General features: G+C 39.9%; 1 protein-coding gene across 2 annotated transcripts in view; it reads left to right on the top strand.

Moving 5' to 3' along the window:
• CDH12 (cadherin 12) overlaps positions 1–12,539 on the top strand; it is a 623,017-nt gene that overhangs the window by 386,501 nt on the left and 223,977 nt on the right. For both annotated transcript variants that reach the window (XM_030551749.1, XM_030551748.1), the window contains one exon: positions 2,716–3,131. In XM_030551749.1, coding sequence (XP_030407609.1) covers positions 2,901–3,131 — 231 coding nt within the window. In that variant the 5' untranslated portion in view covers positions 2,716–2,900. The remainder of the gene's footprint in view (positions 1–2,715; positions 3,132–12,539) is intronic.

Genomic DNA, 12,539 nt, shown 5'->3' with positions numbered 1-12,539 from the left:
TTGATCCCTGAGCGCTCTCCCATCGACTCCTATACTCCATCGCCGCAAGAGGCACAGGCAGAGTCTATGGGGGAGCGGCAGCAGTCAACTCACCACGGTGAAGACACTACGGTAAGTTGATCTAAGTACGTCAACTTCAGCTACATTATTCACATAGCTGAAGTTGCATAATTTAGATTGATTCCCCCCCTACCCCAGTGTAGCCCAGGCCTAAGAAATAATAACTGCATCATGACTACTGAAAGAAGCACATTATGCACAAGGAAAAATAACTGTTGACATTGTTTGAACATGAGAAAATATACCCAGTAAGGTAGCTTGCAGTGTCGTCTTTACTAAAGGCCATGTTGCAACATTGATTATTTATTTATTTATCTATTTAGTAGCAGAAGTCTTCACTGAAATCAGTGAAGACTTCTGCTTAAAAGTCAATGGCACACTATGGCCCTAACAAAGTGGTAAATTCCATGGTGATATAAATTGCATTTTGTTTTTTTAAGATTTAAAATGCACCTCTCTTAAACCCTGGGAGAAATTTACAACATGCTTGAGAAACTGCATTTTGCCTTAGAACATCAGACATAGAACTTTTGAACAACCTATCTTTGTTGTGCACAAGATCTCCATTGGAGTCCCAGTCTTGCTGGTATTGTAAATACATGATGGGTGCAGGTGTAAGTTAGGCAGAAAACAACTCTGCTTCCCTGGCATGAAAATAAGAATGATTGCCTTTGCTGGCCATCAGCAGCACACAATGAAGAAGGAGCAGTCATATCAGCCCAGGGGGGAGATGCACCAAACAGACATACTTGGGCCCCATAAAAATGCCAAGGGACTAATCCTGACAATTCCACCAGCATATCATCATCATCATCATAGCATCATCATCATGGCAAGAAACATTTGCTGACTATGAATACTTACCTGTGCAAGAATATTCTCTGAGTGTTTGTTCAAGCATACTTCAGTTGCTTGAATGTTAGTGGAAATCCAACACAATGGGGCTGTGTGTAGACAGGTTGTAATGTTTACCTAATTCTAAAATCCAGAGATACTCCATTGACTCCAGTGCAGATTCTGTGGATTTTCACCAGTGAAACTGAGAACAACGTTTCATCTGTTGAGCCCTGAGTTCACTTACAAGAGAGCCAGCTTTTGCTGGGCATGAAATGGCATGAGTTAAAAGGTATGGGTCTGATCCAAAGCCAAATGAAGTAAATGGGAATCTTTAGATGGACTTTAATAGGCTCTGAATCAGACCATAGGTAGGTGTTGTGCGTGCTAATTTTCACCTTTTATAGCCCACTGAATTTGGTGCAAAGACTCCTGTGATAGCTGTGCTCAGACTTTTGTTGGGCTGAACTTGATCCATTCTTTTTTAAATATTGTAACTGCTTATTTTGAATACTTCTACCATTGCCATTTTACTAACTGCTGACAATGAATCAAATAATTTCATAAATACAAAAATAATAGAGAGGGAGAGAGAACACCACCACTGTAATTACACTGGCTGGAAAACACAACATTTTTTTCATCAGTCATATGAAATATTCTACACTAGGGTTAACAGTTTAATGTGTTTAATATGACTCACTGAGACAAGTACACAGACAGACAATATAATTTTTCATTGTTGGCATCTGGCTGCTACAGGGTCACTACAATTGTAATAACTCCCTTGATATGATAGTTCTGTCTCAGCCACATAGTTACTGTGCTGATTTATTTTTTAATCTGTAGGTTTGGTATATGTCAGTGTAAATGTTTCTCAATGTCTTGCATTACCAGTTTCGTGTGTGTGTGTGTGTGTGTGCAGCTTTGCAGTTTTCCCCATTTGCTGCTCTTTTGCTATTTTCCTCCTATTTTCCCCCTAGCAGGGTCTCACTGCTCCTGGTAAAAAAATATTTGATGTCTTAAACGCTGTTTTCCAGAGGCAGAGAGAAAGATTAGACAGATCAATAAGTTTGTAGATAGACTAAGAAAACAAAAAGAGAAAAAGTTCCATAAGTTAGAAATGCGGGGGGAGGGTTTTTATTTTGTTTTATTCTGGTAGCAGCTCAGGACCCAGCCGACTCCTGAACTGCAACATCCCTGCCATTTAACAGTAGGCTTCTCCTGAGAAGAGACCGCCAATCATGACACATGCATTCTTAATCAGTGGCTTTATTTTATTCTGCTGTATTGGCATAGTTTCCTTTTCATCCTTTTTAGTTCCTGTGAAATTCACACACTTTCATCTGTCTGCGAATAAGGTTCAATGCAAAGCTGTCTGTGTATAGCTCCAGTTATGGTAAGAATGGGGAAATGTTTCCACGGTTTATATTTTGTGGTGGAGATTAAAAAAAGTACAGCATCCCACCTCTTAATAATTTGGTACACTATATGTCAATATTTTCTGCAGGAATCAAGAGTAAGTATATTAGAAATCGCTGAGGTGTAACTAATTTATTTGATAACTAGGCTAAAAAGAGCATTTATCTTCAGACAGACACAAAAGTAATACTAAACAGAGTAAGAATGAACCATTCCTACAGTTACTGTGCAGTATCCTCCAGCAACTCAATGCTATCAGCAAAAGAGTACTAGTTTTTTAAACTCTGCTTCCTGATCCTCTCTCTCTGTCTCAAGAAACTAACTAGGTGTGAGAATTTTGATGAACACTTCAATGTAATTTTACATAATTTAATGTTGCCATGTAAATCTCTTTTATAGGTCCCTTTAGATGGAATTTAATGCGGCAAAAACCTTGTCATCAGAAGGATTAATGTCTGCATTAGCATTTCCGCAATAAAATCTGAAGCTAAGTGGTGGAGGCCACAGACACCTCAAACCTGGATTCTACAGCTCTACATTAAGTGCTGGAGTTTTTATTACTTGCTGTAGGGAAGCCTTTGCCAATGTTTACAAGGAACTGTTTATCCCTGCTTCTCTGGGTCCTGTTTGATGGAGGTCTCCTAACACCACTGCATCCACAACTACAACAGACTTTAGAAGCACAGCCGAGAGAAAATGTTGTCACAATCCCAGGGAGGAGGTCATCCGCCCAGCGGGTCAAACGAGGCTGGGTATGGAATCAGTTTTTTGTGCTGGAGGAATACATGGGCTCTGAACCCCAGTATGTGGGAAAGGTAATTTTTTATTTTTTCTTTAAATGCTGAAGTGACACACAGATAGTAATATAAGCTTTAAATGTGTACATTTTAGACAGGATGAATTTTCTCCATCCTTCCCTCCCACTCCCAACTCCCATAAAGTTAAACTGAGTCTTCTGGTGTTATATTTTGTGTATCTAGTGGATCATACAAAATATGAATGCAAAACTGTGCTTAAATTAAATTGAAATTCAGAAAGTCCCTCACTTTTCCTGCTGCTTTAAAATAAGTAAATAAATAAATAACCCATGTTTTGGTGTTTCGTACATGTTGCCACGTAAGCAAAGAGAACAATAAAGCTATTAATAATGCAGTTTACATACTGTATAGGGATCAGATCTTCAGCTGATGTAAATTATCATAGCTCCATTTGTTTCTGTGCAGTTATGTTGATTTATATCAGCTGAAAATTAGACCTTCTTTTAGAATACTAGGGTACAAACAACTCCCCACGTCAGCATATAATTAATGTGAATATCAATATTTTATCCACAAATTTTTAACCCTTACTATCTATGTTCACATCCGACTAATTTTCCTATCCCATGCTTTGGAGATGAAATAAATCTGGGAATTCTGAAACATTTTGGTGTAGTATGTATGACTAAACCTAGTAGGATCTATTATATTGCTGTTCATTGTTAGAATTAGATGTAAGATCAATTTCAGGGGTCGGATTTGGATCTGCCATTCTTGGGCAAAGAGGCAAGCATACTGCCACTTGATCCATACTTAGGTACTGTATGTGTAAACTGTCATTTCTGTGTTTGGGAACTATTACTCACATTAGTTTTTTGGCAAACAATTGCTTTTGGTCTGCTAAGGACAAATCATATTATGGTATCATATGCTTCACTTTCTGAGCATTCCTACTGTTGCCATGCATGTCTGACAGGTGGACAGGTTCCCTCATGTCACATGATTCAAACAAATATACTAATCTGATGCAGCTCTAGTATTGTGTGTGTGCGTGTGTGTTCAGAAATACATACACAATATAAGGGCTGCATTATAAGATAAAATTTGTTTGAGCCATGACTGAGTGTGTGTGTGTGTGTGTGTGTGTGTGTGTGTGTGTGTGTGTGTGTGTGTGTGTGTGTGTGTGTGTGTGTGTGTTACACTGATCATTATTTCTTCTCTGGTGCATGAATAAGCTGGCAACCAGTTGGATGGGGTGGGGGCAATGGTGAGAAAAGTGTCTTCAGAAATGAAAGATAAGACACAACCTAAAGTATCAGGCAGCCAATGTTCAGAGTTGCACAGAGGCTGGAGGAGTAGTTAACTGCTCCAATTAAATTTTAGTAGGATACATCAAAATCTGTACGATGCACTGGAAATTGACCAAGTGATGTTTTACCTAATTAATATTTTTCCTCTCTTCTGTTATGCATAAATTCTACTTTGACCACAGGACTTTACTCACTGGAAGTCAGAGGCCAATGATTTGTTCCTTGGGCACTCAAAACTGCCACTGAAATGAGTGTTGGAGTTTTTCTTGCAACAGAAATGCAGCATCATGCATTGGCTCTCAGCTTATTACCACAGAGATTTTTTTTCCATCATTGTTTTAAATGTAAATAGTTCTGTCTATGTGGGGAATGAATACCATATTCTAACTGTAACCTGAATGATATTTACAACAACTTCACTTCTCTACCATTCCTGTCCCAAGCAAACCCCTCAGAACCAGGGAAAGAAGAATAGAAGACTCCATAAAATCCACTAGGGACTTTGCTTTGCCAATGTAAAGTGGAATATATTCAAATATTATAGCTTTGGGTATTAATAAAATCCTAAAATAGAGAGAGAGAAAATTTTGAAATGCAAAATACATATAATGAGGACAAGACACAAAAGGTAACACGGTGAACCTATTTACCACCCTTTCTCCCATCCTCTGCAAAAGCAAACTAATATGATGATAAAATTTGGTCCTTGATGCTGTATCTGAGATTTACTGTACCTATAGTTCCTGGAGTTATGCAGTGTTTAGTGACACCAGGAAAAGGTGCTCACATACTGTAATGATAAGAGTGCTATACAGACATGGATAGATAGACAATGTAGCTTTATATCTTATTGTCTTTTGTATTGGGTTTTTCAAATTACTTTAGGATTGTTTATTTGAGATTGGATGCTTGTTTGACAAATCCTGTCTCAATCAAAGTAGCTGAAAAATCCTGATATACTACAGTGCTACTGATCGGACACAAGCCTGATCTTCTGAGCACACAGAGGTGGGAAACCCTGCATCTCCTCCCCCTTTTTAAAATGTAAGTAAATAATAAAAGTGATCATCAAATTTGCTACCGCTGTACATTATAGTTTATCTTAATTCACTCCTTCCTCAGTCCTATACAGAAAATGCTTGAGAGGAAATCCTATTGCAAGGTTTTATATCACATCATCTGCTGTGGTACAGGATTACTAAGCTTTCCTCTGTCGCAGCACATAGAGATGCGAACATAGCACTACCATAGCTCATAGATCTTTGTGATTTTATGTAAGATGATTGGCTAATAATTCTAGGCAATTTTAGACTGACAAAGGGATAACTGGGTCATATTAGGCTTGCATGAACAATGGGTAACATTGTCCATCTTTACTTGTCAAACCAAAAGAACCATTATGGCTAAGGAGCAATATTGGTCATGAGTACAATTTACAGATTAACCAAGTCTGTCTTTAATTCTGAAGTTTTTTTTTAACTGATTCAAGTTGCTGAAAAAAGGAGGTTTTTTTATCACATATAGGGTTATGGATATAATTGCACTTTAAGATAAGTAATATTGATGCATCTTGAGTACTTAGTGTACACTTTAAGGAAATGTGCCCCTAGTGTGCCACTTCTACCTAGAAGATAAAAATAAAATATGAAGGATCTGCTCGTGGAACACACAATAATTGAGAAAGGGTAATGAATGCCTCATTAACATTGAGGCAGAAAACACAGATCTGATTCCAGGACATGAAAACTGTTTGAGCTGATCATGTATTGAAACAATGTGTGGTTCTACTTTATGCTTCTTTGCTTGATTTCCCATATAATGTGTATACATACACACCTTTGCCCCGATATAATATGACCCGATATAACAGCAGTTTGCATACAGTGCAGCAACTGGTGAGTGCAGGGAGGTTGGGGAAAGGACTCCCCCCATACTCACCTGTGGTGGGAAGTGGAGTGCTGCTGCTGGGAGCTGGTGGAGTGGAGCGGCTGGGGCCGGGCTGCTCCGCTTCCACCACTGCCGGTGAATGTGGGATCTTTCTCCAATCTCCCACCCCAGCGACACGGCTGGGGCCAGAGCAAGGAAAGTGGAGTGGGCTGGGGTCACGGCACTCTGTTTCCCACCGCAGGTGAGTGCGGGGAGCGTCCTTTCCCCAATCTCCCCACACTCACTGGCAGCAGGAATCGGAACGCCGTGGCTGGGAGCTGGTGGAGTGGAGCGGGCTGGGGCCAGGCTGGTCTGCTTCCTGCCGCTGCCGGTGAGTGCCTGTAAGGGAGCGGGTGTGTGTGGAAAGGGGACGGGTCAGTCAGGGGACAGGGAGCAGGAAGGGTGGGTTCCTGGAAGTGATTATGGATGGGAGTCTCTGGAGGGGGCAGTCAGGGGACAAGGAGCAGGGGGGCCAAAGCAAGTTTGATATAACGCTGTCTCACCTATAGTGTGGTAAGATTTTTTGGCTCCAGAGGACCGCGTTATACCAGGGTAGAGGGTGTGTGTGTGTGTGTGTGTGTGTGTGTGTGTGTGTGTGTGTGTGTGTGTGTGTGTGTGTGTGTGTGTAAAATTAACAGCTCTATCCTAGACATACAGCTATTACTATACTTTCAGCTGGAGATTCTATCTCTATCTATCTATCATCTCCAACTGAAAGTATAATGAATTATAATCTCCAACTGAAAGTATAGTAAATAGAGTAAATATCTAGAGCTGTTATTTAACCTTGGGATGCACACCCAATTGGGAAGAGGATATTCACAGACATTTCCCCACTGGATGATATGAAACTTCCATTACCGACACAAAGTGGATGAGGTAGTATCTTTTATTGGACCAACTTTCTGTTGGTGAAAGAAACAAGCTTTTAAGCCACACAAAGGGGGAAAAAAACCATAGGCAGGAGTTGTAGACCAAGCTGGATGAGCAAGCATCTCAGAGAGGTGATTAAGAAAAAGCAGAAAGCCTACAAGGAGTGGAAGAAGGGTGGGAATAGCAAGGAAAGCTACCTTAGTGAGGTCAGAACATGTAGGGATAAAATGAGAAAGGCTAAAAGCCATGTAGAGTTGGACCTTGCAAAGGGAATTAAAACCAATAGTAAAAGGTTCTATAGCCATATAAATAAGAAGAAAACAAAGAAAGAAGTGGGACCGCTAAACACTGAGGATGGAATGGAGGTTAAGGATAACCTAGGCATGGCCCAATATCTAAATAAGTACTTTGCCTCAGTATTTAATAAGGCTAATGAGGAGCTCAGGGATAATGGAAGGATGACAAACGGGAATGAGGATATGGAGGTGGATATTACCACATCTGAGGTAGAAGCCAAACTTGAACAGCTTAATGGGATAAAATTGGAGGGCCCAGATAACCTTCATCCAAGAATATTAAAGGAACTGGCGCATGAAATTGCAAGCCCGTTAGCAAGAATTTTTAATGAATCGGTAAACTCAGGGGTTGTACCGTACGACTGCAGAATTGCTAACATAGTTCCTATCTTTAAGAAAGGGGAAAAAAGTGATCCGAGTAACTATAGGCCTGTTAGTTTGACAGCTGTAGTATGTAAGGTCTTGGAAAAAATTTTGAAAGAGAAAGTAGTTAAGGACATTGAGGTACATGGTAATTGGGACAAGTTACAACATGGTTTTAGTAAAGGTAGATCATGCCAAACCAACCTGATCTCCTTCTTTGAGAAGGTGACAGATTATTTAGACAAAGGAAATGCAGTAGATCTAATTTACCTCGATTTCAGTAAGGCATTTGACACGGTTCCACATGGGAAACTATTAGTTAAATTGGAAAAGATGGGGATCAATATGAAAATTGAAAGGTGGATAAGGAACTGGTTAAAGGGGAGACTCCAACGTGTCGTACTGAAGGGTGAACTGTCAGGCTGGAAGGAGGTTACTAGTGGAGTTCCTCAAGGATCGATTTTGGGACCAATCTTATTTAACCTTTTTATTACTGACCTTGGCACAAAAAGCGGGAATGTGCTAATAAAGTTTGCAGATGACACAAAGCTGGGGGGTATTGCTAACACAGAGAAGGACTGGGATATCATACAGGAAGATCTGGATGACCTTGTAAACTGGAGTAATAGTAATAGGATGAAATTTAATAGTGAAAAGTGCAAGGTCTTGCACTTAGGGATTAATAATAAGAATTTTAGGTTGGGACGCATCAGTTGAAAGCAACAGAGGAGGAGAACGACCTTGGGGTATTGGTTGATCACAGGATGACTATGAGCTGCCAATGTGATATGGCCGTTAAAAAAGCTGATGCAGTTTTAGGATGCATCAGGCGAGGTATTTCCAGCAAAGAAAAGGAGGTGTTAGTACCGTTATATAAGGCACTGGTGAGACCTCATCTGGAATACTATGTGCAGTTCTGGTCTCTCAGGTTTAAGAAGGATGAATTCAAACTGGAACACGTTCAGAGACGGGCTACTAGGATGATCCGAGGAATGGAAAACCTGCCTTATGAAAGGAGACTCAAAGAGCTTGGCTTGTTTAGCCTAACCAAAAGAAGGCTGAGGGGGGATATGCTTGCTCTTTATAAATATATCAGAGGGATTAATATTAGGGATGGAGAGGAATTATTTAAGCTTAGTACCAATGTAGACACAAGAACAAATGGGTATAAACTGGACACTAGGAAGTTTAGACTTGAAATTAGTCGAAGGTTTCTAACCATTAGAGGAGTGAAGTTCTGGAACAGCCTTCCAAGGGGAGTAGTGGGGGCAAAAGACATATCTGGCTTTAAGACTAAGCTTGATAAATTTATGGAAGGTATGGTATGATGGGATAGCTTAATTTTGGCAATTGATCTTTGATTATCAGCAGACAAGTATGCCCAGTGGTCTGTGATGGGATGTTGGATCTGATGGTATCTGAGTTACTGCAGAGAATTCTTTCCTGAGTCCTGGCTGGTGAGTCTTGCCCACATGCTCAGGGTTTAGCTGATCGCCATATTTGGGGTCGGGAAGGAATTTTCCTCCGGGGCAGATTGGCAGAAGCCCTGGAGGTTTTTCGCCTTCCTCTGCAGTGTGGGGCATGGGTCACTTGCTGGTGAATTCTCTGCAGCTTGAGGTCTTCAAACCACAATTTGAAGATTTCAGTAACTCGGACATAGGTTAGTGGTTTGTTATAGAAGTGGATGGGTGGGGTTCTGTGGCCTGCTTTGTGCAGCAGGTCAGACCAGATGATCATATTGGTCCCTTCTTACCCTAAAGTCTATAAATCTATGAGTCTAAAGCTCTTCTTCAAGTCTGGGAAAGTTACTCTCAGCATCACAGCAAAATGAAATAGATTTTTAGTATAAGTACTTACAATATATGCTAAGGGACAATTCAAGTTAGAGTGGCCCGATAACACCTCTGTAGTCATAAGACAAAAAGAGGGGATTAGTGCATTACAGATTGTTGTAATATGCCATGAATCCAGTGTCACTGTTCAGTCCATGATTTTATGTGTCTAGCAGAGTTATGAGTTTAAGCTCCCAGGCTCATCTTTTGAAAATGTTGTGCAGGTTTCCTTTGAGGATGAGGACTTTTAAGTCAGACAGAGAGTGATCGCTTTGTGAAAAGTGTTTGCGCACAGGTGATGGGGTGTTTTTGTCTTTTATCAATTTCCTGTGTGAGTTCATTCAAGATAATAGTGATTCTATACTTTCACCCGCATAGTTGTTATTGGGGAATGTAAAGCACTGGATGAGGTACACCATTTGTTGTGATAGGTCTGTGTAGGATCCATGAATCTTGAAAAGTGCATTGAGGGGGCTGTTGATCATTGTGGCAGTGGAGATATATCTCAGGTTTTGCATGTGGTGCACAAATGAGTTCCTAAATATTTTCAAAAATCCAATCTTTGCTTTATTTGTAATGATTCTTTAGCATCAAGTTAAAGCTGTATATTTGGGAAACAATTCTTGACTTAGCACTACTTGATTACGTATATATCTTGAAGGTGTTATTAAGTGCATTGGAATGTCCAGGATTTTTCATGTGGCACGTAAGACTATATTTTGTGCTTGGAATTACAGCTTTTGTATCTCTTTCTTCCAGCCAGGATAACAGGACAATTCTCTGATAGGGGCACTGTTGGTTATATTGCTTATTATAGAACTGCAGCACTAACAATATCTCTGTAATTCATAAATAAAAGTTTAATGTGCTCATTAAATCAGCTGCCAATTTCACTAAACATTTAGGGATGACTACTTAATTTTGGAAGCCACTTGGAACAGAATAGAAGAGATTTACAGCAGTAATGTCAGATATTATCAACCCAAACTCTCAATCCAGTTTATGTTGGTTTTCAGGAGACTATCTTAAAAAGTGTCAGGTTGCATAGTTGTAGAAACTGATGGTGATTAGGCTAGTTCACAGTTAGAGAACTTGAAATAGTGCTTAAAGTTGACACATTCAAAGCTGTCCGTAAAGAATTCTCTTGACAACACACTTTGGCCACTGTAAATGGAACAGTAAATCAAAGTTTCAGAAATCCTGTGCCTGCATATTGGACAGTAGTGTGGGAGCACAGTAAGAATCTGCCAGATTTACAGGCTAGAGACGCAGGGAAGTCTGTCTAGCAGTTATCTATAGCAGTTCTAGATTAAAATGCAAATATTATGCCCAGTACTGCCCTGAGTTCTATTTGTGCAAATCACAGGGATTTTTGCATGCTTATTGGATGGTAGAAATAAATCAATTTCATTTGTTGTCCTTGATGTCACTTTCTCGGCATCTTGAAGCATTAAAAATCACATAAACATTATGTGTGTGTGTGTGTGTGTGTGTATAAGTAAATAATGTTTGTGATTTTTAATGCTTCGAGATGCCAGAAAAGTGACATCAAAGACAACAAATGAAATGGATTTATATATATATGTAAACACAAATGGCAAGATTCTCTCCTCAGACCTCTGTTTGGCACAGAAAGGTGAGATATATGTGGGAACCCTGATCCTCAGGACTAGCTCTAGCCCCAACACAATGTAAAGCTGCTAGCAGGCCTCGGACATAAGGTTCTTAATGGTCCTTATGCCACTGCAGGATAGGTGTAACCCACTATTTCTCCACTATGCCCTCTCTGCATTCAGTCATGCCCCTGCTGCTCCCTCTACACCAGTGTGGGAAGGGAGATGTCCACACCAGGGAGCTATAGAGGAAATTCTCTTTATGTTTCCTGATAATCTGGCCAACAAACATGAAATTTGAACACTGGACTATACACATTCTTAATGGGAAATGAGTTGCTGGCATCAGTCCATTTAATGATGGACAGATATCAATATTACAAAAATCACCAGCATGTTTGGTGCCTGTGTTGGCAGGCTCAGAAGAGATACCAAGGACAGAATGTTCCGGGAGAGTGAACTGTCCTTTCTCATTCAGGCTGATGTCTCCAAAACAAAACAAAATAGGAAAGGAAGCTTGAACCACATGCGCTATAATTCTCCTCTAGATAAACAGAAGATTTCTGGTTCTGGGACGCTTAATCTGACACTGTTTACAAACACTGCATTCTCTTGAAGGAAATAAAACAATAAAATTAAAAGGAAGATAAGTCCGTATTTTGAAACCATATTGCCCTTTAAACAAAAATCGTAGTCTAAATCTTTATTGAGGCATGTGCCGTGGCTAATCTGATTTTCTTTTAAATTATATGTGTAATAGATTTCTATTGTTGAGTAATACCATGGTAACATTTCATTTGCCAGCTGTCACTCAGCTTTTGTGCTAGAACATCTGATTCAAAACTCACAAATGAGAACAGGCTATTGAAAAAAGAAATAGGAAGCACTGTCTGTATCATTCCCATTAGTCATTCATATGATGTCACTTTCAAGGAGATAAAAGAGATGATGTTCCATGGACTATTGGTTATGACATATGTTAATTCAGTCCCTTGAGAAGGACATCCCAGTTACTCACTTGTTGGATATAAAGGATTGTGGGCAAATTGCATTTAAAGTTAAATGAACAGCTTCAGAACAGCAGTAGTTCTATTAATAAGCTATTCAGCATGTTTTCTGACCCCACCAGAAACTCTCAGCCATTTCAACCCCATGGATGACATTTCCCACAGGTTTCAGTGGGAGATGAACCAATGTACTGGAGGTTAAAATTGGGACTCTTGTTTTGCAGTTTAGATGCTTCTGTTCAGTT

Source organism: Gopherus evgoodei, chromosome 2, assembly GCF_007399415.2.
Source record: "Gopherus evgoodei ecotype Sinaloan lineage chromosome 2, rGopEvg1_v1.p, whole genome shotgun sequence".
In the NCBI taxonomy this organism is placed as follows: Eukaryota; Metazoa; Chordata; order Testudines; family Testudinidae; genus Gopherus; species Gopherus evgoodei.
Note: the sequence above shows the minus strand (reverse complement) of the source record. Positions and strands in the feature narration are given on the sequence as shown.